Source organism: Setaria viridis, chromosome 3 (genome assembly GCF_005286985.2).
Source record: "Setaria viridis chromosome 3, Setaria_viridis_v4.0, whole genome shotgun sequence".
NCBI classification, from domain to species: Eukaryota; Viridiplantae; Streptophyta; class Magnoliopsida; order Poales; family Poaceae; genus Setaria; species Setaria viridis.
This window is the reverse complement of record NC_048265.2, coordinates 13,976,037-14,003,963: the sequence shown is the minus strand read 5'-3', so window position 1 is coordinate 14,003,963 and position 27,927 is coordinate 13,976,037. Positions and strand designations below refer to the sequence as shown.

Sequence of the window (27,927 nt, the reverse complement as noted above, 5' to 3'; positions counted from 1 at the left end):
CAAATCACTTGGATTCAGAGCCTTCAGTTTCACTTTCGCCTCAAATCTCACCTGAAAGACGGTCGCCGAGGCTATGCATGCTAATTATAGATCTGAATTCGAAAGCGAGATAAACTGAAGAAAGGAGACGGCAAGAAACAAATAATACTATTGAGGACCAAGGCAGAGATACTACTTTTACATTTGATTACATGGAGCTCACGATTCTTCTAAGCGAGCTCAATGGTCTACAAGGACGTGAATTAGGTACAGGGAGTGATAAACACCCGATTGAGGACCAAGGCAGCGATACTACAACAATGGTGTATCTCTCCTAGAGCTGAAGATGGCTGCTCCAGCCTCCAGAAGACCCCTCCCTCACCAGGAAAGATTATGGTGCTCTTCGACAATGGAGAATGCGAGTGAGTACGCCATGCTATATCTTCTGTTCTAGCGCTTGGCGCAGCTGCACCTTACGGCCATTAGTCCTTGCATCCAGGAGCTTGGACTTCAGGTTGTGCTTCTGCGCGCCTTGGGGCCATTCCACGCGCCCTTTCATGGCGCGGACCACGTGAGGGTTTAGCAAGTCAGGGCTCCAGTCCCCGACACTTGGTGAGACTTGGCACACCTCACCGTTCTTGGGATCGGGAGAAAGAGCGGCATTGGACATCCTGCTGCTTGAGAGCCTACCGTTCAGTAACTCGGATCCTGTTTTCCTGCGGCCTTCGCCATTTGATGATCTCCAGAGTCTGGATAAAGAAGACCCCTTCTTCCGGTACTTCTCTCCCGTGGTTGAACAAACTCCACTGATGCCACTATTTGACCTGCAGTTTTCACAATTATCCTCCTCCCAATCGGTTCCACTCGCTGATGCATCATTTCCTCCACAGAAACCATTTACTGATGGCTCACTTCCATCCGGTGAATTGCTAGAGCCTTGCTCCTCTGCATGGCTAACAGTCTCCCACCCACTATCATCTTCATCCTCATTTCCAGCGCATGGTTGAGTGGAACATTTGTTTGCTGGTTTTTCCAGAAAGATGTCGGTTTCAGGACTCACCGTATGGATCTTTGTTGCATGGCTTATGGGGGTATCTCCATTACACTCTCCAATTTCCTTCTCGTTAGTATCTTCCCTCTGTCTGAGTTCCTCAAACACAGCAAAAATGTCCTCTGAAGGAGGTGGCGGTTTGTACGAGAACTCTTTACCATGAAACTTCATTGAGCAGATTGCATCCCTGAGCCTTTCTCCATCTCTCAATGTTTCTTTGTCTACACTGCTACCTTGGTGGAAACTGAGGAAAGCCTCAAGGTTAGCCTGAAGCTCACTCAGTTGTGAGTACTTGCTGTCTAGTGTCAGTTTGGCATCAACAAGTTTCATCTGTACCCTTTCTTCACGCCAAACCTCTGCCATTTGTAACATCTTCCTTTCTTCCTCCACCTCATCTCTGACCTTCATTGATTCATGCTTCAAAGCCTCAACCTCAGCTTTGTCATCTGCGATCTCCTTCGCTAATTCATCACACACCTCCTCCATGAGTTCTCTGGCCTTTCTTTCCTTTTCATAATCTTGTAAATATCGTTTAGCCAACGACTTCAACTCCGATAGCTCGTCCATTAACTTGGAGTTCATAAATTCTGCCCTTTGTCGATTCTTCCTCTCCCGATTTAGATCCCCTTTAACAGCATCTAATATGCTTCGAAGTTTATCATGCTCCCTGCTCCTCCAAGAAGCCTTTTCCTCAGCAAGATTCCTCACCAAGTGATCAAGCTTCTTTTTAGCAGACCGGCTTTCAGCTTCAAGTTCATGAATCCGGTTGCGGGCCTGCAAAAGCTCTTCTTTAAGTGCAGATACTTCTTCATCAGCAGCTGCCATATGGCGGCCACAGAAATCATAGTCAGCACCACCCGATGTGTTCAAGCATCGACGGTCCCATTTTGTTGCAACTTCCATTTCAATTCGGGGTGATGAAGAATAGGCTCCCACCTAATTGTCATTCATAAGCATTTCATCAAATAAAATTGGATCAGAATGGAAGGTGGCAATCCATATCAGAAATATCAATTTACGAATAAGATGTATACCTCATGAACGATGCCATTGCCAAGAGGCTTCTTCCCTGTCCTGCCTTCAAGGACCGCTTTATAGTAATTGCAACAATCGGGAGTATGCAGATGCCTTGGGCTAGGCTGCAAATTTCATTTCATGTTAGTTCACCACAAATACTTAGAAATATACTCGGTATGTTGTCAGTATTACAGAATTTTGCACGCAAATGGAGTAAAACATGTCAAAATCCGTGAACTGGATGTCTTCATTTCACAACTAAGAGCAGCTAATATCTTGGGACCACACAGGTTACATCCTAACAACAACCCTGTAGATGGACACAAAGAAATATGGCGATGTCACATCTTCAGGCCCAGTTGAAAGAGATGCATGGAAAGAACCCAAAGCAATCTGGAACGATAAAGGTCACCAATTGGTCCGACAAAGAACTTACTATAATCTAGCATGAAACTCAACACGATTGGTCCACAGATGGAGACTGCTCTTCCTCAAGAAGCCAAAATCTAAACAACTAGTTCGGTGCATGACATGGAAATTTGTGGAGAGAAATTCACGAAAGCCACAGAATTATGCAATCACAAAGCACAACTTAAGGTTGGTTGAGAGTTCTGCCAACTTTATCCAAGACACTAAATTTCCACCTCCAGCTGAAATGCTCAGCCTCAGCTTGATCTTGAATTTGTAGTGCAAATTTCAAGACCTCACGCAAGTTAATGGAACTGGGACGAAATTGGCAGAAGGAACAACCAATCATTCGCTCGTGGATGCAGAAAATGCCAAGCTTTACGAACATTCGGCTGAAAAAAAATTCAGAGAAACGCTACGGTACGGTACTACTAGCATCATACAGCACTTTCCCAGCAACGACAAAACCAAAGAAACGTACACTTCGCCTTAACCAAATGATCGCAAAGCACCAGGCCACTCAATTTCATGTTACTCCCAAGTCTCGACAGCTGCCCAGCGAAATCCCGAGCTCCCAGCGCAAAACACTCCCAAAACGAGCCCAAGGCGCCGCCGCAATCACGGAATACACAACAGAGCGGTAACCTGCGACCCTAGAAAGCAACAACACGCACGGATCTCGAGTCGAGAGCAGGCTCACCTCCGGCCGTCGCCGCGCTTCCCCTGGCTCCCGCGGCGGCGGGTGCGCCCGCCACAGCGCCGCGGCGATCCTCCTCACGGACGCGCCCGCGCCGGCGCTCTCGCGGGGCGCCACGGCGTCCCCGGGCCACCGGAGCGGCGGGGTGGCCGGCGGCGGCGCGTGCGCATGGGCGGGGCCGCGGCGGGCGGAGGCGAGGGAGGGGCTCTGGACGCGCAGCCGCCGGGCGCGGCGTTGGCGGGAGGGGGATGCCTGGCGCGGGGTGGCAGCGGCGGCGGCGGGTGCCGGGCCCTTGGCCCTGGCCGGGGACCTCGCCACGGGCGGCGGGCGTCGAGGGCGCGCCATGCCGGCCGCGGTTCACCACCTGTGCGCGGGCCGAGGCGGCGGCGAGGCCAGTGGCATTGCCGTGCAAATAGCGCGCGCCGGGTGGGTTGCGCGCCGCGCGGGTAGGCGCGCGAGATCTAGTACCAGTAGCGGTAGCGAGCGCCTAGTGGTGGACTGGTGGTGGCCCGGCGAGACGACGGGTACTCTATAGCTGTAGGCCTGTGAGGAGGCTGGAGAACATGAGCAGGGGGGAAGGGAAAGGGGGGTGACTGGAAATGTTTCGCCCTTTTTTCTTCTTCTTTTTGCTAGGGTATCTATATCCTGTGGATTATTGGGTTGTGAGAGGTGAAATGTTTTGAGGTTGGAATGGCTTCGAGCTGGGCTGACTTTGTTGGAGCACTACTTATATACATATACACGAGAATGATACTAATAGTAGAGTTTAATTGCTAGGATCTTGATTGCAAGCTGTAGTGTGAGCTCGGTACATACGAAGGGTACACAAGAATTCAAATGTTTGTTTTGTTGAACCGGATCTTGAGAGAGAAGATAGAATAATGACGTTACAATTATGCTATACTGGATCCAGTTAGAGCAGATAGAATGTTTTGTTGAACCGGATCCTGAGAGAAGATAGAATAATGACATTACAATTATGCTATACTGGATCCAGTTAGAGCAGATGGTGTGTCCATATAGAATTCTAAATAAGTATCAATATTTGCTGCATGCGAGACATGACAAATAAGAATGTATCGATTATACTAGAAAATTATATAATCTTCATTCTTCACAGAATATTTTTTTGGATAAATGGGACAAGAACCTAAGCACCCTGATGTATGGGTTTCCATTATTTTCCTAATTTACCACATGCACTTTTCCCATCAATTGCTAAATCATCATCTCGTCGTGTGTTTCTACATTTAGCGCCACTTTCTGAGCGCGAGATTTCAACAACACGACATGGATAACCCACTGTAGGTCGGTGCGATGATGGCGACGCGTCGTCGTTGCGCTTCTGCATTTGCTAGTTTAGCTCGGCAGACAATCGGAGCGTTGGTGCAGTGCAGAGGTTGCCAGCTGCGATGCCCACTCGGGTACGTCGCGCGTCCCGTCGAGTTTATAGCAAAGGAGGACCGCGACGCCTGAACGGCATGGCGATCGCCCGCACGTGCCTCGATCCATCGATCGATCGGCACAGAGGAAAAGAAGGCTTTTTTCTTTCCTGCGGCATGCATACTCCCTACAGACTACAGGGGCAAAGAACATGGTACGATACGCTCATCAGTCACACCGGTGGCGCATCGAATGCTCCTCCATCCATCCATCGAGGATCGATCGAGCTGCAGACACATACCCTACGCTGCACCATCTGTAGCTCCTGGACCAGCACCCCTTTTGTACAAAAGACATGTGAGCTGAGTTGCTTGCTGCAGCGAACTTTGCATGAATTCAGCTAGAGAACCAACCCTACTGTCCCCTGTGCTGTGAGTTTCACACCTCCATTGGCATTGATCGTATGCTTGCTCACCCAACATCCAAAGATACCCAGCGAATAAGCACACGTACAAGTCCATGATACGGCACAAGCGTGGTCAAGCCAGCCGGCCGGAACGACGAGCCGACGACACGGTACCAAACCAACCTCCACCGGATCACGAACGTGCCGGCCGGAAAGCAGCCCGGGGGGCGGCTGGATTTCGACACCTGCGCCCGCCGCTGGGCGTCACGGAGTCCGTGGCGTGTCCCTTCAATTCGCGGCTAGCTACAGGTAGGGGGGAGGATGAGGAGCCGAGAGATCAGAGCTCACATGAAAGTGAGGGCCCGTGCAGGCTTTGCATAAATACACTGGTCCGGAGTCTATGTCTATTCGGTGCAAAAGTATATCGGTGTCGGTGTACCGCACCGTCAGGATCCGGTGCTGCTAATCTCAGGATTGCAGATCAAGGTGGTAGATGAGGAGGATTAACTTTCAGAGGAGATGCAGAGGCAGTACTCCAATGTAATGGTGTACGAGTTGGTACCGCCACACTAAGCAATGTTCTTGCATTGCCACAATGGATGAATGGATGCTGGCTCTACGAACTTGATTGAAGAGTGGCCGCACAAGAGTTTTGAAATTTGAATTTCTGGCCATACGTTTGCAGAAATAATCTGTACGGCGCCTTGACAGTCTAGCTAGTAGTGTATGCCTTCTTGTCGTGCACTTTGTTTGGCCAAATGTGGGTGAGCCTTGTGATGTTCATAACAACTTTTCGTATTGTTTGTATTGTATTGGTCTATTGGAGCAGCAATGAAGCTCCAAAACCCAAACCGTGCTCCACCACCTCTCCATGCCGGGCGGAGGGCCCTGACGACAGTGCGCAGGAGGGTGGGTGGCATGGCGCCATGGCACGGCGGCCTCCGCATCCTCGGCGGCGGTGGGGGCGGCAGTCGTTTTCTTGGCGGTCTCGGGGCCGCAGCTTTGGCCGCTTATGCATGCCTTATCCCATCTCTGCAATCCTCTGATTGGAGGCTTAGATCGAAACAGCCAGTCAGGAGGCAGCGATCCACAACAACAGGGTCAAGCGGAAGCCTGCCAATCTGCAGGATACCGATGATATGATAGCCCAAGACACTGCAATCGTCCATGGTGTTAAATGATGAGTTCATCTGTTTGCAGTTTTGTGGAGAATCAATGACACAGGTTAATTACTATACTGTCCTACTACTGCACAAAAATGATCTGGCTGAATAATCAGTCACACAGGAGACTCTTGCAGTGGCTTCGAAAACTTTATAAGCGCAGACTCTCACTCGCGAGCAACTTCCGAAGCGTATCTTTACTGTTTACACACTGCATGCATGTAACGTGAACGCACGAAGGAAGGTGCTCCTCCAAATCCTCTTCAGGAAATTAAAAGAAACTGCTACTACTGCTAGTAGGGCGTGGGGGCTAGAAGCTTTTGGGACGCTTTCTTTTAGCAGCATCAGTTGATGGAGCCGCAAAGCCGGGAGATGGAAAGCGTAAAGGGAAGCCATGCAATCATACGTGCCCACACCCCCCCTCTTCCATAGCGCTAACGCTAACGCACGATCCATCGATCGAGCCTAGCAATTAGTACTATATGGAGTAATGGAGAGAAGCATTCAGCAAGGTGCCCTGCGCGCTCGCAAATCTGCATCCAGGAGCTGCGTGTGTGGGGGGTTTGGTCAAGGCGAGCATCACGCGGGCATGTGTCATGTGCGGCGGCCAGCCCTACCCGCCATCATCCCCGGTTTAAGAAACTGCAAGATGGTCCTTGATAGCTGCTGCGTTTCTTAAGGCGCCGCTGGAGGGTATTATGACAAGCCTAACAGGATGTGCACATGTAGACCGCCAAACTGATCGTGACTTCGTGAGGCGAGGATTTTGCAGAGCTCCAGGCTCTTCTTGAAGCGTCGTTGTTCAAGTCGTTGGCAGGCACAGGGAGAACCAGGGATGTTTTTGGACCGGCCGTTCCGATGAGCAGCAGCTCCATTAGTCAGTGGATGGGTTAGTTAAGTACGCTAGGGTTAAAGTTTAAGGATAGTGGTTGAGCGTGTCCTTGGGAGGAGGGAAAAGGATGTTTTGGATGCTCATGTTCGGCATGCGCGCGTGTTGTTTTTGACCTTGATTTGCTTGAGATGATGGTACTGGAAGTATTCTGTTGGGTAGGAGGGGTTAATTGCATCCTAGTAGTAGTAGTGACGATTAAATTAACAAGGAGAGCAGCTTATGAAATTAATGCATAATTTAATTAAGGCACCTGAGCTATGCTACTGCTACTAGGAGTAGGAGTAGGATGTAGCTTGGTTAACCAATTAATAATGTTTACTATCTAACCTATCAGTACCACATTTGGATTTTTTTTCCCTTTTAACCTTTTCTGCCAAAACTTTAGAAAAATATTTAGGCATCTAACTGGTTTCAAATTAAAATGTTGCCATCTACAAAGTTGTAGATGCTGTTGAGTTCTATAACTTTTATATAAACGCTCCACATCTGCATAAGTTTATTTAAATTTCTAAATATTTTACTTCAGCTGTGCAAATTGGCACTTGTGTTCTCCATTACAATCTGAACAAATATGCATATAGAGTGAATTGCACGAAACACCACTTTTTGGAGGCATATTGTCACATTGCACTAGATTTAAACATTTTGTTGCACTTTCACCCACTTTTAGCTGGAATGTTTTCATTTTGCACTATTTTTAACATAGGAGAGGATGGGGGGAGCTCCCGCATATAAGCTATACAGATGGATTGGATGTGCCATAGCCCATAGGGTTGTTGCAAAGTACCACTGGCGCGATAGGGGATCTTTATTTACTAGCATGCAAAAAATGGGGGCAATACATGGGATAAGTTTTTTCTCCTAAGAAGCAAGTTGACTAGTTGAGCTCAGCTGTTTGACAACTGGTTCGAGTTCTCTCGAATGGGAGCAATACATGGGATAAGTTTTTTTCTCCTAAGAAGCAAGTTGACTAGTTGAGCTCAGTTGTTTAGGTTCCTTGTGACAACTGGTTCGAGTTCTCTCGATTAGGCACTGGTATTCTTATTTTTCTAAGTTTGTTTTAAGAATTAATGGCGCTATTTTTTCAATGATATGTAACATACTTCTTGATAGGAAGATGTTTACGGTGGCTCCATCAAATTTGATTTAATATCTCGGAGGTGCTCATAGAGATCTGTACTATATTTTAAAAAAATTCTAAAAAATATCACATATACTTGGCGGCAACGATAGGACCTCCACCTTTCTTGCCATTTATGTGGCGATTTTTAATAAACACCCACTGAAATGGCAATTTGCCAATTTGTATATCTTTCCATTTGAGTTGCCGGAGGAGTCTATTTTATTGGAAACCAACATATATTTTTGCAAATTTTAAAATATAAATTAAACAAATTCTTACTTAGTTGAGCATGGTCTCAAATTTTTGACAGGAAAGTTTGCAAGCCCGTCAAGAAGACCTTCATCACTTGGGCCATTTTAGGATGGCCGGCATGTTTTGCTGGTCTCACCCCTGTATTTCTTGATGTAAACGTTGCTACAGTGATGTATGAATCCATATCTTCCTATCTCTCATAAAAAAAGAAACATACAGTTTCTTTTTTTTTTTCCGTAGAAGGCCAAATGCTAGTAGAAACACAGGATGATGAGTACCAAAGCAGCAGTCCCTTTTGCCTCTTGAAATCCTTGCAGACAAGGAGCCATTTTGGGATTTACGGGATTTCCTTGAACTGAATGGAGTCGGCATCTGTTTAAGGCTTTTGTTCGGTTGTTCAGAATTGAATCATGGAACAGATTCATTCTTATAGGGGAATGAGTGGATCCGGTTATATCACTCGAAAGGATTTCGTTCTGGAGGTCAAGACATGGGGATTGATTTTGGGGTGCTAAGAGGTCGGAATAACCAAAACGAGCTGGAATGGAATTAAGACCGGCTCTATTCCGATCCGAACCGAACGGTTATTTTGTGTTAGATCGGATTTTAAATCGGGTCAAATCAATCCGTGCAGATCTCGTTCTGAGTGGTTTCGAGAGGACCGAACTAGGCCTAAGTCTATCATCTGCCGCAAATCGTTGGTAGGTAAAACGTGCGCATCGTCTGCAGGTTACTGAGCCTATCCACCTAGCAAATTTGTTCCTCAGAAACTTTGAATTTTGTTGCGAAAACATTTCTTAATTCTCAAGCGAAGAACAGCCGTTTCTTGGATCCCAGCAACAGCTCCTAGGATGCAGCTCTGAAGGGGACACTAGAATAATTTAGCATCGAATATTCGAATGTCTCTGTAAACAGCTGGTCAATTGGGAAGGCGTCCTACCTTGTCTACAAATTTCATTTTCTAGCCCCCACAACGACCACTTTTTTCCTCGTGACGAGCGAGACATCGGACGAAAGGACTGTTTGTTTCCGCCCTTCCAAAATTTTAACTCCTAAAAAGTGACTAAAATGTGACTAAAGAGTCAAATACTTCTCCTAAAAAGTGACTAAAATGTTTTAGGAGGCTCAAAACTTTTAGTCCCTCCACCCCCCTTCTAAAACCTCCTAAAATTAGTGCTGGACTCCAACTACCCCTCCTCTGCCCCCGCACCATCCTCCTGACCACACCATCCCCAACCTCGCCACTCCCTCCCTCCTCCACACCGGCGCCCGCGGCCTCTCACCGGCGGCCGCGCCATCCCCCGTCGAATCCGCCCCCCCCCCCCCCCCCCCCGCTCCCTCGTGCCACCGCACGGGCCGGCCGTGGCGCCCCCGCTCCTCCTCAGCGTCGGTGAGAGGAGCGTGAGGCGGGGCCGGAGGCTGAGGCGCTGGTGGCGGGCACCCGCAGCAGCCGCCGTCCGTGCCCTCCCATGCCGTCGAATCCTCCCTGCCCCGCCATCGATCCCTCCCTCCTCCACGTCGCCGCCCGCGGCTTCTCATCGGCGGTCGCGCCATCCCTCGCCGAATACCAGGAAGGATCCATGCGCAGATCCGCCCAACCCCGCCGCCGCCCGTAGATCCATCCTCCACGCCGGCGACCACGGCCTCCCCCACCGGCCGCGCCCTCTCCCACCGGCAGTCCCCGTTCGTGGCCTCCGAGTCCACCGCCACACTCTCCTCCACCAACGACGCCGACGTCGGCGCCTCCTCTTCCTCCGAGTGGTGCATGGCCGGTAGTCGTCGCCGTCGTGGCGCCCCTGGTGGCGGAAGGAGGCCGTCTGCAGGCTGGCGGCGCAGGAGGCCACGGCCATGGCGTGCGTGGCGAGCTTGGGCTTGGAGGAGAAGAGCCGCCCTTCCTCCCCATTGTCGTCGGGAAGAAGAGGCGCCAGGCAGAGAAGGAGCAGGGGCATGGGGAGGGTAGCATGGTTATTTTGCCACAACATTTATTGCTTTTAGACAGTTTTAGTCACTGGAACCAAACAACCTTGAGGAGGTGGACTAAAAGCTGACTAAAACTTTTTAGAAGCTAAAATTTAGGAGGTGGGAACCAAACAAGCCCGAAGATTAATTTCGACACGATGCTTCTGTAATAATTCTTATAAGACGCACGTGTGGTGTTCTTCACGCGAACGATTGGGGTAAAAGCCATTATTTCAAAAAAATTCGGGTAAAAGCCGCCGGTAACATTTCGTGGCCTAGCAACTTACCGACTGAACGCCCCCATAGTCCGATCACACGTTGGCACGAAAGTGTCTGTGCCCAGTAGTTCAACGAAGATGTGTACAAATTCAGAGACTCGCGCATCCTTCAATCGCCATTGTTCCTTGTAAAGTTTCACACGACGATATACAGCTGCGGCTTGCCGGCCGGTCGCCCATTTCGCCACCACCTTTATCCACGGACTGCATACAACCTGAGAAAAGCAATCGCTTAAAACGTTTTCATTGCACTGATAAGCCTGATGACGCTGCCGTTCGTTCGCCAACCTGGAAGCCGTACCTGGCCGCTGGAGAGCGTACTCTGCCGTACCATTTCCTGCCTGCATGTTCGGCAGCTTCACTTCACATCGCATCATCATCAGTTTTAACCTGTGGGCCGGCGAAAGCGAGGAGGAATCAGGAGTAGGTCACGTCTGACCCGGCACCTGAAACACAGAGGATTTCACTGCGTGTTACCGGCTTTCCGCGGAGTCGCGGACGAACTCCGTACTCCGTAGTACTCCGCAGCTGGCTCAGCCTCCGTCTCTGACAATTCGCGACCTCGCAATTCCCTTCTTCCAGACCTGTCACGACGAAACTATATATACATATGCCTCCCGCCTGCCTAGCGCATGCACGCTCCCTCAGTCTCCAGCATTTAGTTTCGCACGAGAGCGACGACCTCTTCGTTCTCCGAGCAAGCAAGCAGCGAGAGCACCTCCTCCGATGGGCAACTGCGCGTGCCAGGCGGCGTCTCGCCGCGACGCCGAGGCCGAGCCGTGGAGCGGCAGCGGCGAGCCCGCGACGGAGCGTGTGGAGCGGGGGGAGAGCGGCGAGGGGAGGGCGGGCGTCAAGGTGACGGTCGCGGTCAGGATCAGCAAGAGGCGGCTGCAGATGCTGATGGCGGAGGCGGCCGGCGGGGGCGCCGGAGGGATGACGGTGGAGGAGGTGCTGGCGGAGATCGTGAGCGCCGGCGAGGTGGTGGTTGGCGGCCGCCACCGCCGGCGGTGGGAGCCCGCGCTGCAGAGCATCCCGGAGGCCGTCGAGTCGTGACGGCGGTGGCGGTGCATGCATGGGGTCGGGGAGGGATAGCGTGGCACGCTGCGGACGAGAGATATGCGTCGTGCGTGATGCATTTTTACGAAAGTATATGTGTTGTAGGAGTAAAATTTATTTGTTATAGTTCAAACAAGGAGTAAAATTCATTTTGTTAGCAGATGAGCAAACGCACGTTGCTCCCACAGAGCAAGAGGTAAAATTTTTACTGAAGGCAAAACGGCACCAGGAAATGGGCTTATGGCTATATGGTGAGACATCGTTCTGTTGATGCGTAATTACCGATCTGTCGCTCATGATTTAGGTAAACATGGGCGACATCATCAGCATTCAGCCATTCAAGCTCAGAAGAAGTTTGTTGGAATGCCGATACAGTGATGCACACAGGTTTTTTTTTCCCCTTTTGAGACTCATGCACACAGTTGAACACACGAGTCAAACTGACTCGCGTGGGCTCAGCCCAATCAGACGGCAGGCCTTGCATGTAGCCCAAATGCCGGGCCGGCCTTTGACGCCAGGTTCTTCTCTTTTTCCTTTTCCTTTTTTTTTTAAAACGGAAACTGCAGCGGCGCAGGCCGCGCAGCGCGCTGACCGGGCGCCTCCGCCTCTCGGCCCCGCCGCCCCGGCGGGCGGACACGAGACTGTTGGAAATATGTGATGGAAGAAAAATATATAAATAAAAAGATACATGCATGCATGTGAACAGGCAACTAGAACATGATTGCATAAGAAAATTAGTCAATGATCCCCGCGTTGAATGTGTTGAGGTAGATGTTGCAGAATTACCAAACGGTCACGTGTAGATGCTGCCCAAAAACCTGATTGCCATCCCGTGCAGGAGTCTCGCGGCAGCTTTCCTTCAAATCCGGTGCACGCCGAATTTAAAAGTCGACGAGGCGCAACAGCAAGAGGTTCAGCACAGCGAAAATGAAGTGCGCGAGTGGGGAGGCGAGTGTGTGACAGCGTGCCTTACAACCAGAACGTCTCCTGATGTTATAGGCCTCATAGCGCATCAAATTTCCCTCATCAAACAGTAAAAATTGTCCAGTTGAATGATAGAAACTGCTGTAATTAAATAGCAAAAACTGACGCACCTTATTACTGTTTAAAATGACAGAGCGTCATTAGGCTCAACATAAAAAAATAGAAACCACATAATAGCCTACTATACACAAGTCACGTGATTTTTCATGCGAAAATACGTACGAGCTGCACGTGTGTAGCAACGATCTCCTTCTCTCTTATACACACCTATTTTGTATAAAAAGCAGAAAAAGCAGGCTTCCATATTTAAGCAAGTTAACTTCTCGTTAAATTAGTAATATGGACTAAAGGTCGTAGTGCGCCTCCAACATAGACCCCGCTCGCTAGTCCGCCGCGTGATACGGGCATACGGCACGACTACGGTGGCCCCGTGCTCGCCGTTCGGTCGCGGGAGAGCTCCGCCTTGCTCTCCCTCCCAGCGACGCGCCGTTGCGGGGAACCGGCGGTTCGCGGGGTCTGGCCGCGCGCCGCTCTCATCCGGTCATCCGTGCTGCGGCTTCAGTGCCTATCGCCTATCGGCATCGGTTGGTTTATAGCACTTCCTTCTTCGTTGAGTGCTCCGATTTTGACACGCTTTAGCGCCGAGGCTTGGTCTTTTGCTGTTTGGTGTCTATTTAACTGATTCAACGCACTGAGACGTTAGCTGTGATTTTCATCTTACTTAGTTACTTGGTGTGAGAATTTTTGCGGATCCAGAATTCCAGATTAATTTTTGAGTATTTCGTTTGAAGCTATTAACTTAATTTTCTTTGTACTTCTTACATTGTTTGCCGCTTTGCCTGTTAGCTCACCAGGTTGTTTCAGTCAGCAACTTGGGAGTTATTGGCGGAACCAAGCAATGCCCTGCTCTCAGACATATCTTGCTGGTGGTTAAAATATTGACGCCGTGGTGATGTTTCAGCTTGCTGCACATTTGGAGTTGTCTAGTTCCACTGGTTTGTGATATGCCTGCAATTTCTGGACCTGAATCAGCAACCTTTCTGTTGAAGGTTCTCACTACTATTTCGTATTTTCGTTAATATTCAACAGAATGTTCCTTAAAAAAATGATATTCAACAAATTTCTTGAAACAAGACGGTGCTGTTTAAATATTTTTTATGAAGATCATGACAATGTGGTTATCATTGAAAAACACCTGATAATATTCTTGTAATGCTAAAACTTCTTATCCTCTTAAATGAATAGGCAGAGCTCCTGCCAATGTTTCAAAAAAAAAACACCTGATGGGGATTTTAGCAAACCCATGTCAGATACAAACTTCATTGGCAGGAAAGGTGATCTCTATTCTTCTAAGTAGTGACTGCAGCTGCACTATTGCTTACTACATGTTTTTGAGTTTCCTGGCTTTGCGTTTGCAGGCTTTTAGGCATAGAAACCTGAAACCTTCAACTCCTCAGTTCACTGAGGACTTCAGTGAACTGCAACATTATGATGGACTTGCCTTTCCATGCTACATATCCCGTAAGATTTTAGGTAACTAGTACATCAACCCGTACTCCCGCACGGACTAATATTTTTAGAAGCTATTGTATTTGAAAATTATTTAAAATTAAACTCCTAGCTAATAATCAAAATTGTTTACCTACTACTCTCTTATTTTTCAATACTTCAACATAATACTTATATAGATATATGTATCTATCTTTGTCTAGTTGTGATTGATTCTTATAATTACTCTATGCACGTTTTCATCCATATTCGTACTTTTTCCATTTTGTATCACACCTCCAATCCTCCATACACTATGTTTAGCATACAAATCAATATTTTTCATCGATTCCTCACATACATGTATAAATAGTCTAAATGGTGGTACTCATCATGTGCATATACTTTAACTTAGTATTTTTATATTAATAATGACATAAATAGATAATTTAGAACCATATGTTAGTTTACTTTTTGATATTTCTGTATGATGCACATGAAGATAATTAGATTAATATTTAGGTATTTACTTTAAGTTATTTTTAATAACGACACACATGGGTAACGTAGATAAAATTTTAGAATGACATTTTAAGTTATGCTTTATAATGATGTGTATTAGTAAATTGGATGAAGATTATGGGGTTACTTTAGATTATTTTTTATAATAGCTGAGCTCGGTAATTTAGATATAGGTTTAGAGCTCATTTTTGAATATTTTCATAATGACAGTGGTGGGTAACATTTTAGAAAATATAATAGATCAATGGCTATGATTATTAGAGTTTACAGGATTGGTGTTTGATGTTTTTAATTTTTATGAGAATTTATCTCTTTTTTCTAGTTTGTCTCGTGGGAACTATTGCGGAGTCTCCAATGGAAAAAAAATGAGACTACACTGCTACAAAACTATTACCATAAGCTACCTCTCGTTTGTTAAATATTCGAACATAATATTTATGTTGATATATACTTAATATATTCATCCAATTGTGATCGATTTTAGTTAGTAATTACTCTATAATATTTTTAACCACATTTATAATCTTTAACTTTTCACTTTGCATTGTAGGTATGCGCTTGAATTTATTTAATGAACCCTAAGTTTGAGATACAATTTTAGCATAGAAATCTATATTATCATCATTTTATATCCTTATAAATGGTGACACAAATCGTGCGTATAGACCTTAATTGTTATATCGTATACCAATAGTGAAAGATATGGACAATTTAGAATCATATATTGCTGTATATTTTTAATTAAGGTTATTTGATTCAAATGTAGGGTTACCTCATGTTATTTTTAATAATGGCATATGTGGGTAATATAGACGGAAATTTAAGGGGTTACTTTAAGTTTAAACTTAAGTAATAGTGGTAGGCAATTCAATTGCAAATTAGGGGGTTATTTTAAATATTGTTTATAATGGCATAAGTAGGTAATTTGGATGAAGGTTAGGGGGTTACTTTAGTTTATTTTATATAATGACATAGGTGGGTAATTTATATATAGATTTAGGGGGTTACTTTAGGCTATTTTCATAATGGCACAGGTGGGTAATTTTTTAGAAAACATAATAGATCCAATGGCTATGATGATTTGAATCTATCGATTGATGGTTGGATGTTTTGCTTTTTTGTGAGAATTTCTAGGATTTCTCTCTTTTTCTAGAGTGTCCACCTAGGAATCCTAGGTGGCTTCATCTGGAAGCTTCAAAAGGAACCTCCAATTAGTAATAGTAAGATCGTTATATTGTTTAGATTGTAATAAGCAAGCAATTTGCAAAGAATGTGTATTTTGCTCTCAATAAAGAATTAGCCACACTTAAGAGATTTTCTAGCAAATAATGGATACTAATGTTTAGCTTAGCCTGTTGATACTAGCAGCTGTGCAACAGTTGATCTTGGTTAATGAAGGAATAAGATACATTCCAATAATCCAACTCATGTCACGGTTTCTCCGGATATTTGATTTTGATCCTGTAGATACAAATAGCACTCAGGATTCCTTCAGCTGTATTTCTTTATGTGGGAAGGCTAGAAAATCAACAGCTAGCTGTCACTGCAGTTCCATTTGTAGGTATAGAAGTGTGCCATTACAGTACTTTTTCATTGGAAACTAAAATGTTATCATGAACAAAAATGCACGATTTAGTATTATGTGAACGTGGTTTGCATCCAGATTCTTATATCATTTCATCAAATGCAACCTTTTCATGCGAACATCCTAAACTCTATCTATGATGATCTACATACAACTGAAAAATGTTGTAGCCGTTAAATGCTTATAACCATGGATTACCATCAATCATAGGCTCAATTCTAGCACATGGATATCTCTTCTGATGTTGAACAATTGATTATGCCTAACCAAAGCACGCACACTAGTTTCATTCAAGAAAATAATATGTTGTTACATCCTGCCTATATATGTCATACATCAGTTTCAAGAAAATTCTGTTGAAAGATTGATTACATCTACCAAACCCCATACATCAGTTTCATTGAACAACATGATCTGTTGTTACATCCTGCCTATGTGAGCCATCTGGATCCTGTACAGACCTTTCTGGCTTGATTTATCATCTCTTAGTTTCAGAAGCCGTTTCAGCTACTCTCGTCTTCTTTTTGCTGTAATTGTTCTTCATCTCCAGTTTCCTTTTGGCTAGGTTCTATGTCTATGTTTGGAATTGTTATGGGGAGAGGATCTTGGATGTCATCTGGGGGATCATAGTTTGGATCAGCAAGAAATGTAAGTGCGGTTACCACATCACTGATCAGCGGCCGACTGCTTGCTTCTTCTTGTAAGCACATCGATGATATTGCGAGTGCCTGGTATAGACCTTTCAGAGGGAATTTCTTGTCAAGCAACGGATCAGCCATCTTCGCAAACTTCCTCTTATCCTTGAAGAATGGTGCTGCCTGCAGATAAACAACACTTAGAAGAGCAGCATTGTAATTCTAACAGTATGGATTTCTGAATTATTTAATTGGGTGCAGTTAGATATGATTTCTAAAAAAAGAGTTCTCAACGCTGCATATTTGCTCGAATGAGAAGTGAAGCTAGGCGAAAGCTCACCCAATGAACAAGAATCTGCTCACGAGTCGGCTTCGTGGTGTCAATTGCTCGCCTCCCAGTGATGAGCTCCAAGAGAACTACACCAAAGCTATAGATGTCTGAAGTCTTTGTTAGCTTGCCAGTCATAGCATACTCAGGAGCACAGTAGCCGTATGTGCCCATCACCCTTGTGCTGACATGACTTTTGTCGCCGCTCGGACCAAGCTTCGCCAGGCCAAAGTCTGATAACTTGGCATTGAAGTTTCCATCCAAGAGAATGTTTGATGCCTTGAGATCACGGTAGATCACTGGCGGGTTGGCTACCTCATGCAAGTACTCAATGCCTCTAGCTGTACCAACTGCAATCTTCATCCGTGTATGCCAAGATAGTGGCTGGGAATTTGGAGTGACATCTGTACAATTCAATGAACAAACAGGTACAACTATAATTCACAAATGTACATTTATTTTTTTTCCTAAAAAAAGAATCGTCGATTGTGAGTTTGTATTACCCAGGAGATGTTCTTGCAATGAACCGAGTGGCATGAACTCATACACTAGGATCCTCTGGTCACAGTCGGTGCTGTACCCAAGCAAGGTGACTAGGTTTGGGTGATGCAGTAGGCTAAGCATCAGCACCTCAACAAGGAACTCACGGTTTCCTTGCAACCCATCCTTGTCAAGCTGCTTAACTGCTATGACCTAGACATGCCATAGTTAACATAAACAACAAGTTATGGTTGTAATCACAATGGTTGGAACGTAGAAGGGTGAATTTGGAGAAGAAATGCTTATTTACTTCCATAGTGTCTGGAATGTATCCTCTGTACACCCTTCCAAAGCCGCCTTCACCCAGCAAGTTTTCTGTGCTGAAAGAGTTGGTGGCATCAACCAATTCACGGAATGTAAATACCCTACTAGGGATGTTGTTGTTGCCGATCCGTAGTATCTCCCCTGCTTGAGCCCTGTGCTTGGGACTGTCTGCACGTAAAAAATTACTGTTATTGGGTTTAATCATAATTTTTTAGCTTGGCAAGAACGAATTTCAGGGTGAAATTAAGTCCAAGAATAAGGCAATAGCCAATGGGCATACAGACTTTCATGAACATGCTAATTGCTATTTATTATATGTTTCTGAACAATCTTTTTCAATATGTTTAACATCGGTCGAGAGATTTACAGTGGAATTCAAGAGGCCCATTATGAAGTGCAGCAAGCCTTTTGCGATGATATCTGTAAGTCAAAATTTTCCAATCCAATGCTTGAATGCTACTACCATGTATATTCATTTTACTTCTGCAACTTTGTTGTTTCAAGAATTGGTGGAAGAAGACCATGGCCAGTTGCTTACTGTAATATATTCTTTTATACGTGCATGCGGATGAAAAATCAAGGGAATTGAAGAAAAGTGAAGGCTAGAGTGTTACTTGAGAGCGAAATTTCTTTGACTAGGGCTGCCAACCCGTTCTGTTGGTTCTTCCTCTTCTTTTTCTTCCATATCTTCTTTGTCCACTTGCCCTTATCTTTCTCAGGGATCGTTGTCGGATTCTTCCTCTTCTTCTTCTTCGACTCTGATGATGCCAACGGCTCCTCCACTTCTCGCACCGCCCCACCACAAAGGCCGAGAAACCACTTCCTCTTCTTTTTCCTCTTCGTGTCCGACACCTCTTGTGTGGCCTCCCTGCTCGCCCTGCCACAGACACCACGGATCCACGAGCAGCAGCATGCGCATCTGAGGAGGTTGCAGCTCAGGAGGTTCTTGCAGCCACATCTGTTGGCCGAGCTCAGTAGCCCCATGGAATTGCCGGATCGACGCGAGAGTGGGCGAGCACCCTCGTGCCGATCCCTGCACGCAAACGAAGAACAGCAAGAGGACGCAAAGGTAATATTCCCTCTCTCTCTCTAATTTTTCTCCCACTTGGTTTCTTGCCACGCGCTCCTTTCTCTGTGGACGGTAAATTGGGAATGAGGCAGCTGCTACCTTTCCTTGGATGAAAGTGCTCTGGCCAAGAAGCCATTTTTGGTCCGCTCGTTTCTCCTCTCGATTGCTGTTCGTTTTAGTAATTGTATTGGCACACTCTAATCTTTCGCATGAGAAATAGGAGTCTGTTTTCACCCAGTGGCTGGCGATTAGCTCAGGGTGTATAACCATGCATGGCGCACATGGTGTTATGCTTCAATTAGGAAGAGGCGTAGGATGGAGCCCGTTAACAACTATGGCTGGATAGAAAATTCGTTCAGAGTATGCGTGGTAGAGATGTCGCTATTGTTTGTGACAAAATTTCGTTGTTCACTAGAAATTCGGTTGCATGAAGAGTGTGGCATGTCACTTTTATTTTCCAGGTCCACAGACCGAGACGCCGCATTCCCCATGCACTCTAGTACTCTAGTCCATTTCTAGTCGATTTAGGCCCCGTTCGGAGAACATCAGATTCTCAAAATCCAAAATTCAGAATCTAGATTGCCCTCCAAACATGACAGATTCTGACCCAGATTCTACAATCTAGATTTTGGATTCTGAGAATTGCAGAAGCTGCTCAAAGATTGATTCTACCAGATTTTGCATGCATATTTTATCATTTTTCCCATCAACCTTCTAGATAATTATCCAATCTGCTATTGTCCACTCTTTTGGATAGCAAGGATATAAAAGACATCTATTTAACAAACTACCATACAATCAAATTTTGAAATCTATGATTCAAACAGCACCATCCAGATTTTGTTTAGAATCTGGATTCTCAAAATCCCTCTAAAATCTAGATTTTCAAAATCCACAATTGGATCCAAACGCGGCCTTAAGAGTGTGTGGTCAAGCTTAGCCATGCAATTGGGAAAGATGCATGTTTATTGTGAATTGGATCCTGATTTCTTCGAAATATTTTATGTCCATCTATTTACATAATTTTTTATTTGTATAAAATTTCTCTCCAATTACATGATGTTAATACGAGCTGCAAATTCCCTTTGCAAGACTTGCAATTGTCAATTTTTATCAAAGAAATAATGTAGAATGGGGCAGTTTTATTTACATATTGATGAGCACTATATTTATTGGTGAGTAAATAACCACAGCATGATGAAGAATTGATCAGGACTAGTCTGACAATATATAAAATGAATATTATAATTATATGATGAATAAAAATATCATATTGGATGGCTACCTTGGATTTATATTGATGCTTTTCACTTTTATCAATGTGTTATACTCCATAATTGTGCTATCCATTTCATCAGCAATCACTAGTCCAGTTTGAATCGTTGGAATTATGCAGAATTTCTTTCGATTTTATTGGAATTCCCATGTGATTCCTTTGGAATTCTTTCTGAACTTTTCCTACACTGGTAGAAATGTAGAATCGTACCAGTACCAGCTGGCCACATTTCCTTATTCAACACTTATCATCATTATTGTATTTGTAGCACACAACAATGTGAGAACTGAGAACCCACGTCACAACTACTTTATTCAGGATTTGCACGCGTGCATGCAAGCTCTTGCACGCCGCCGCACCACCTCACTCCGCACCTACTTGTACTGGTCGCCGGAGAAGACGCTGCACTCCTGTGGCTCCAGCCGGCACATCATCGGCAGCCCCGCGGCGTACTGCTGGGCCTTCGTCAACCTCACGCGACCGATCCTTCTAGGAGGAAACGGCAGGTACCCCTCCCCTCCCTCGCCGCCGCCGTAGTACCCTTCTCCTTGCTCGCCGCCGTAGCCGTAGGGCCCCTCCTCCAGCGGCGGCATGGCCTCCTCGTAGCCGCGCACCATGCGGCGGACGGCGGAGCACCGGCACTCGCGGCTCACGTCCTGGAGCTGCTGGCAGCACCGCATCCGGAGCCCGGTGCCCCACCGGAACGGGCCGACGCCGTAGCGCATGCCGCCGGTCAGCTGCCGGTCGAGGACCTGCCGGCACGCCCACAGAGGGTTCTCCTCGACCTCGCGCTGGCACCGGAGGTCCCTGAGCCTCTGCCGCTCGAACCCGCTTTGGCCGGCGGCCATGGCAACCAGGGCCGCCAGGCACAGCGCGGCTGTGGCGGCGGCGACGACGAACTTGGCCATCTCAGCACGGATCACTGGCAGATCTCTGTAGCTGCCTTGCTGGTGTTGTTTGGTCTGGCTAATTGCGCTCTTTGGTTGATGATGAGATGGTGGTGAGGGGATTGGTTTTTTTATTTAATGCAGGCATGCAGCTGAGGACAATGGCTTTGGCTACTTTGTTGTGAAATACACGCTCTGTTAGTTGAAAAGATCGATGCTTGTAGAAGGGAAATACTGCAGCTATCTGGAGCATTGTGAACAGATTTTTGGAAGGTTTTGTAAAGCCCCTGTTCGTGTTGGTAAGGGAACACTTCACGTTAACCTTCACATGGATGTATCTAGCTGGTGCTTGCCTTTTAATTTTGTGGTTGATGGACGTGTCAAGTGTCAACAAGGCTGGTTTGCTGGATAAGCATGCCTCGTTTCTGTGTGCTCACAGCTCAGTGCTCACCGACACGTGGATTTGCATATTCTCTTCTTTTGGTGATTTTGGGTGTTGTTGGGAATGTGGCGAGGTTGATGTCATGGACTCGTGGGAAGTGTACAAGGGAGAGAAAGTGTGACCAAAGGAGCTGGTATTTTGTTTGAAACCAAAACAATTTTGGGGGTTTACTTGACAAGCTTTCAGGAGGATGTACGGGGAACTACAAAGTTGCTTCTCATGCCAACTCAATCGCATCTCCCATATGGGAAATAGATGTTGCTGGCCCTGAGTTGATGATTGTTATCGTGTCATGTAGCTTTTTTACAGGAAAATAGATATGCTGGCTTGTTGCGTGGAGCTTATTATATCGAGTGTGATTGTGTGAAATGTGAATTGCAGATCCGCATGCGTCGCATTTACTCTGCCAAGCTGATTTAGGCCCAGCTGAGCTTAGCATTTGGGCCCAAGATCTGTGCCCACCTCTTCTCTCGGGCTTAATCGTGCCGTCAGTTCATCACCTCTCAAAAAAATAAAAATAAATGGGAACCATTAGTGGGCGATCGTTCGCCGGGCGACTCTTGTGACGAGCGAGCGCTCGTTCGGTTCGTAGCGGCGCGCGCAGGCAGAAACACTAGCGGCGAACGCGGTTTTTACTTAGTGGCACCTATCCAATCCGCTGCATGTATGCGTAACGGTGGATAGCTGTCTCCGGTTCCTCCTGTCATAGCTATGTGTCTTTCGTTCCTCTGGTCAAGCTTGTAGCCCGATCCATTCCCTGTGCGTTTCAGTCTGTGTCCCATGCTTCTATTTTTTTTTCTCAATTCTCCTCTACCTTCTATTGTACTCAATTTCTCTTTTAGAACAACGGGTGTGTGGGTGAGTGAACGGGCGGGGGGATTGTGGGGATTATTTGACGTACATATAAAAGCAGAATACATGATTTCAAGAATGGAGCATGGATTTTCTATAATATTTATTAATAAAGATTACCATTTGTTTTTCTAGAATAAAGGAAGGAAAAACTGAACGCCGCAGAATGAAAATACCTTACTACAAGAGCTTAAATTTTCGTAGTGTTTAACAAAGATTACAATTTGTTTCTTGGAAAATTGCATGATCCTACAAACACAACTCATCAAAAGTGATTTATATTACAAGGTCAGATTATAGGAAAGCATGCAAGAGGGGGGAACAAGTTATAAATTGCATGTTAGAAGCTCAAAAACTAAAACTGCTTGTCCATGTTCTTCATCAAACGTTGGTATCATTTTTCATCCAGAAAAAGCTGCATCTTCATTGATAGAAGCCAACGGTGATACTCTGAAAAAAGAGAACAGGTATAACTCTTCTGCAAAAATGTTATATTAAAATGAACAAAAACGATATGTACAGATACCTAACATGCATGTCGAGTAATCTTTTTTCTAACTCTACAAGAGAGTCAATACTTTTCATTGCATGGGTATGTCAACATGAAGTAAGATAGGCATCCGTGCAGGGTTTTTGCCTCTTCCTGTGAAAAAACACTTCTTTTTAAAATTGCTCTGAACATGTATTGTTAAAACATTGGAAAATAATTTAAAAAAATGAAAAATGCACTATGAACTTTGTACTAACACATGGTAAACATTGTTCTAACATATTGGTAATACTAGATAGAAGTGTTACTTCTAGTTGCAAACTTTTCATACTGAAAACTGTGAACTTTGTACTAAGACACTGTAAACTTTGTGCTTGTAACACCTCAGGTATTTAAATTATAATTAGACTTAATCATCTGCATAAACATGAGCATCATGGCATAGCAATTGCTTAAACCCGTTTTATTGTTGTTTATTGTTCAAATGCAACATTATGAAGTAACTCAAAATTTTGCTATGTAACTATGCCTCATGTTATTTTATTTAAATACTTTATGCAAAATGATAAATTTATAGAGTTTTGCTTAATTTTTGGGTGGTGTGTGCTAGTGATAAAAATTAAGTGAAGTTTCGATTTCAATTGTTTTCCTTTTCAAATTCTGTACAAACCTGTTGGGCTCTGTAGTTGGTTCATGTCTCTTTTTGTTCTTTACGATTTATCTTTCCAATGGGTATTTTTGGGGGATTTTTTACTAGCTGCACCTTGCACTTTTGAAGGGGGGAAAGTTATTTTTAAAAAGAAAATGTTCGGGTCCACTTGTCACTCCTCCCTCCTCCCATTCCTCTGCTCTCTGCCGCAGATGGCAGGGCCAGGCTCGCCACCACATGCCGTCACCCGTGTCCCGCCCCGTGCGACCTTCACAGTCAAACCCCTACCGCTCCGTCAACCCCGCGCATGCCCATACCGCTGCCGTCCCGTCGCCCACCGGCTCCGACGTGCCCATGCAGCTGACGGCACGCCAGCGCCTCCTCGTCGTCCTTGCCTCTGCCCACGCAAGGCCGCGCCACTGGTTGACAGGGCAAGACCGACGACTGCCTCAACCTTATCCTCCCTACCCAGCCGGCCTCACCCTCCCTCTCCCTCTCACTTCCACCCCCACAGCCAAGAGCCAAAGCAAACCGAACCGAGCAAGCCATTCCACCCGCCGGCCAAATCCACCCACTTCCCACTTCCCACAGCTAGCTCACCTCCCCAGCTTCCTCCTCGACCACTCCTTGCCCGCCGCCATGCACCTAATCGCCGGGGCTTGAAGTTCCAGTGCCGCCATTGCCACCACCCGCACAAGTTCCACCTCACCGTTGAACCACCCCTTCCTGGCTTCTTCTCCTCCAACCAACAACCAAAATTGATCCATGGTGAGCTCCTGGTCGTGATGCGCCCACGGTTTATTGGAGATAGGCTAGTTGCCACTCTCGATTCGAGCTCGCCGTAGGCCGTGTGCCGCCGCTAGTCAAGGGATAGGCTAGGGTTAGAGTTTTGAGGAGAAAAGAGGGGGAGAAGGTGCGCCAGGTCATGGGCAAGGCGCAGGGAAGTCATCTAGGTGGGGGAATGTGCCACCACGCGGGCGTCGGTGCGCCGGCGGCGGCGGCCGTGAGCTGGCCCGAGGAGGAAGACGGTTGGGGTGTTATGTGTGAGAGCAAAAGAAGTTCCAAGGGGTATTCCATTAAGTGTTGGGTTTAAGTGCTAAGGTGGAAATATTCAAGGGGCCTAAGTGCTAGATCTAGGAGCTTTAGTGCAAAAGAAAGGGCAGATCCGCTAGGATAGTTTTATTCCAAGGACCTATCTGCAAAAGTAACGTTTCTTTTTCTAATTTAGTTTTAGTTAAAATGGCTGAAACTTTGGAAATCCGTATAAAATCATAAAAAATGATAAAAATGGAAAATAAATTTTGTTGGCTTCTTGATGCTCATATATACCTATTAAAAATACTTTTTCTTGTGAAATGTGTTTCTGTTGCTTATTAAAATGCATATTTTTTTAATCTCCTTATTTTGGAATAAATAGTTCTTGTGCTCATAAAATCCTGATAAATTCACGGTAATATATACTAGTGTTGAAAACTATTCTGGAAAGTTTGTAGCACTAAACTAATGATAGAACTCTAGTTGTAATCCCTTCTTCATATCTACAGTTTAACCATGTTTGATTTTTAATAAATTCTGTGGTAGTCCATTAATGCTGGAATCAGTGGCGGGCGCAGGATTTAGACTATGGGTATTCAAAATTGCAGATGGCAAAGAAAAAAAAAATTAACAGACTAAAGAGAGACTGACTCAATATAATGGAAAAACATAAGAAGCTAATTCAATCACTCAATTTAGCAAACATACGAGGGAAAAAGAGAGACTGACTTGTGTTAGAGATTTTCATCTCTCCAGTACTATTCCTTGAAACAATTGTTCTCCTAAATGATTTCAGGGAAAGCACATTTGCTGAGCAATGATATTTTCATCAAAGATAGGAAGAAATTTTCAACAGTACTACAATATTTCTCCATTATTAATAGAGACGTACATATTTCAGTCAAATATAGTATTTTCGTGTTATGAGCTTCTTGGAAGGAAAAGCTATGCCTACAATGGAAGAATAGAATATTACTGTCGGGTCGGGGACACGGGGTCTCGCCGAGCAGTCTTGTCGCCGTCTCGCGGTGACGCCGTGAGAGTTGAGACGCGGAGGCTGGCCAGTAGCGCGCCCGCCTGCACCTGGCCTGCTGGGCGCTGGGTGCCGCCGCGACGTAGCTCCACGCAGGCCACCCGCCACCGCAGCCGCAGGGCGTAGAAGCCGAAGGGGATTAGGGCGCCGCCGCAGGCCGCTCGCCACCACCGCTGCCGGGCGCCGCCGCTGGCCGGACGCTAGGGTTAGTTTTGCACGGAGCCCCAGTGACCTGTGTGCGGCGCTGACCGTCAACAGGCCTCTCCTTGGAACGTGGGGGGGGGGAGGCGGTGGCGCTGACGGTCAGAGTGGGGGGGTGAGCAGAATGGTTGGTGTGGGGGGCAAATGAGCCAGGGAGAGTGAAGTTGCCCTCCAGTGGGCCTTTTTGTGTGAAATAGCTATGTTAGCTTCTTTATTTTTATTTTTTCCATACCTATACCTAGTATACATTATATATATGAAATTTCTGTGCAAAAATAATGGGTATTCATTTGAATACCATTGAATACAAGTGGGCTCGCCCCTGGCTGGAATCATTAAGGTAGGGTGTTTGTTTGGTTAGTGAGCTCCTGTAAATGATTCATGTTCAGATAACAACTAATGCTCCCTGAATAATTATTCTTATTGTGAACTAGTTATTTTACTAAAATTACTTGCTGCTGAAATTGTAGGCCAACAAATTATTTTATGCTCTTTATCAGTAGTATATTCATCCCTAAAAAGGTTACTAGCAAAACCTTTATGGTTACTTGCACATGTCTTTTGTTTAACCTCTAGCATGTTGTCACCATAGTTCATTCCAAAATTTGTTTCTTTTTGGTAGATAGCAGTATATTTCTATACTCTACATGATCTTTAAACCATGTATGATTGAGTTGTTGCACTCTTTACACTTGAGGTTATGCATGTGTCATTGCCTTTCAATCAACTCATACATTTGCATTGCCATGTAGATAACCCGCTAGTCGACGGTATTTATGAATTGATCGCCGCGTTCAAGAGTGAGTAGCTCAAAGCCTCTCAAGTTGAAGCGCCACAAGGCCTGAACCAAAGTTCAGAAGAGCCCAAGGCTGGTTTGGAAGGCAAGCCCAGAGCATGACCCCCTAATTTCAAAACTATACAATTACCTTAAATAAGTATTTACTTTATGCATTAAGTTCCTAGAAGTTGAATGGAACCTTAGTTGCATGATTCCTAGGACTCCAAGGTTCAAATACTAGTATGTGTAGGTCAATAGAAGTACTATGCTTAATTAAGAATGGTAGAAGTCGAGTGATTGGCTGTCGCTAGCGAGACATAGGACCTTTTGATATTATGGCAAGTTACTTGAGAATTAATCATTGAAGAAAGAAAAGTTGGAGACCAGGCGGAGATAGAAATGAAGTTGAAGTTAGTGTTGTTGGTTGCGCTCCACCCGTGTCGATTAAGGTCCGTTCATTGTGGCCCTGCTAATTGACTTTGAACTATACTATACACATGCTGGAAGTAAGAGGTAGTTGAAACTGGTAAAACCTAGTACCTTATTGCGCGATTGTAGAGTGAGTTGGTCCTGTTTTCTATTCGTGTGCTAGTCAGTAACTCATGGTTGGCCTCAACAGGGCGTGCATATGCCGTGTGTATAAGTCCACCTTGCAAGGTTAATAAATCAAATCAATTCGCTACCGCTCTGTGTCACATTGTAGTAAGAAGTGGAACGAAAAGAAATAAGAATGATGTCGATGTTGTTACCTAATCAATTATTTTTCCACGCTGAAAAGTTTTGAAAATGTTGCTCACTTAGAATGGTTAGCTCAACTTTAATTTGGATGCTAAAACTTGAAAGTAAGGATCTGTTCTTAGTTGCTTTCTGGCAAAACAAACCCCTTAGCCAAAAACCTTACATACTAAGAGTCGGCTAAGTATATACCACAGTCGGGTAAATCTTGCTGAGTATTAGTATACTCATTCTTGCTTTATTATTTACTTTCAGGTCTTAGTGAAAAAATGATAGGGTTGGTTGTCGGTCAACTTTAGGATGGTCGTCCTTTACCTGAAGGGTGGTCGATTGAGTGGTCTCCGAACTCGTCTTAAGGTGGTCTCGTGTTGGATGACATGTTGGCGGGCTACTCATGTCGTCATGTATCTTTATTCGCGCTCTATCATTTAAACTTCTGCTATATTTTATTTAAGAGCTCTGGCTTGTAA

General features: G+C 45.5%; 3 protein-coding genes and 1 long non-coding RNA gene across 4 annotated transcripts; 1 reads left to right on the top strand and 3 right to left on the bottom strand.

The window, feature by feature from the left end:
• Nucleotides 1-130: 130 nt before the first annotated feature.
• LOC117847696 (uncharacterized) lies at nucleotides 131-3,729 on the bottom strand. Its single transcript, XM_034728952.2, has 3 exons — nucleotides 3,156-3,729; nucleotides 2,065-2,169; nucleotides 131-1,966 (listed from the first exon to the last, which is right to left on the bottom strand). Exons 1-3 carry the CDS (start codon nucleotides 3,495-3,497, stop codon nucleotides 416-418), a joined length of 1,998 nt encoding a protein of 665 aa, XP_034584843.1. The 5' UTR covers nucleotides 3,498-3,729; the 3' UTR covers nucleotides 131-415.
• Nucleotides 3,730-16,521: 12,792 nt separating this feature from the next.
• On the bottom strand, nucleotides 16,522-18,994 carry LOC117847650 (probable serine/threonine-protein kinase PBL7). Its single transcript, XM_034728891.2, has 5 exons — nucleotides 18,625-18,994; nucleotides 17,997-18,178; nucleotides 17,710-17,899; nucleotides 17,219-17,610; nucleotides 16,522-17,061 (listed from the first exon to the last, which is right to left on the bottom strand). The coding sequence occupies exons 1-5, from the start codon at nucleotides 18,992-18,994 to the stop codon at nucleotides 16,747-16,749; spliced, it is 1,449 nt and encodes a 482-aa protein (XP_034584782.1). The 3' UTR covers nucleotides 16,522-16,746.
• On the top strand, nucleotides 18,941-22,031 carry LOC117847652 (uncharacterized). The gene is made up of 2 exons (XR_004638680.2): nucleotides 18,941-19,079; nucleotides 21,387-22,031. It is a non-coding gene; the product is annotated as an uncharacterized lncRNA (long non-coding RNA).
• Nucleotides 20,594-21,393, bottom strand: LOC117847651 (19 kDa globulin). The gene has a single exon (XM_034728892.2). It carries the CDS (start codon nucleotides 21,261-21,263, stop codon nucleotides 20,730-20,732), a length of 534 nt encoding a protein of 177 aa, XP_034584783.1. The 5' UTR covers nucleotides 21,264-21,393; the 3' UTR covers nucleotides 20,594-20,729.
• Nucleotides 22,032-27,927: the final 5,896 nt, after the last annotated feature.

Coding starts and splice junctions, on each gene's coding strand:
- LOC117847696 (XM_034728952.2), bottom strand. CDS start 3,497: ATGGCGCGCCCTCGACGCCCGCCGCCCGTGGCGAGGTCCCCGGCCAGG. Junction 2,170..3,155: donor AAGCGCGGCGACGGCCGGAG/GTGAGCCTGCTC, acceptor TGAAATTTGCAG/CCTAGCCCAAGGCATCTGCA. Junction 1,967..2,064: donor GCAATGGCATCGTTCATGAG/GTATACATCTTA, acceptor AATGACAATTAG/GTGGGAGCCTATTCTTCATC.
- LOC117847650 (XM_034728891.2), bottom strand. CDS start 18,994: ATGGGGCTACTGAGCTCGGCCAACAGATGTGGCTGCAAGAACCTCCTG. Junction 18,179..18,624: donor CAAAGAAATTTCGCTCTCAA/GTAACACTCTAG, acceptor TTTTACGTGCAG/ACAGTCCCAAGCACAGGGCT. Junction 17,611..17,709: donor ATTGCAAGAACATCTCCTGG/GTAATACAAACT, acceptor TGAATTGTACAG/ATGTCACTCCAAATTCCCAG.
- LOC117847651 (XM_034728892.2), bottom strand. CDS start 21,263: ATGGCCAAGTTCGTCGTCGCCGCCGCCACAGCCGCGCTGTGCCTGGCG.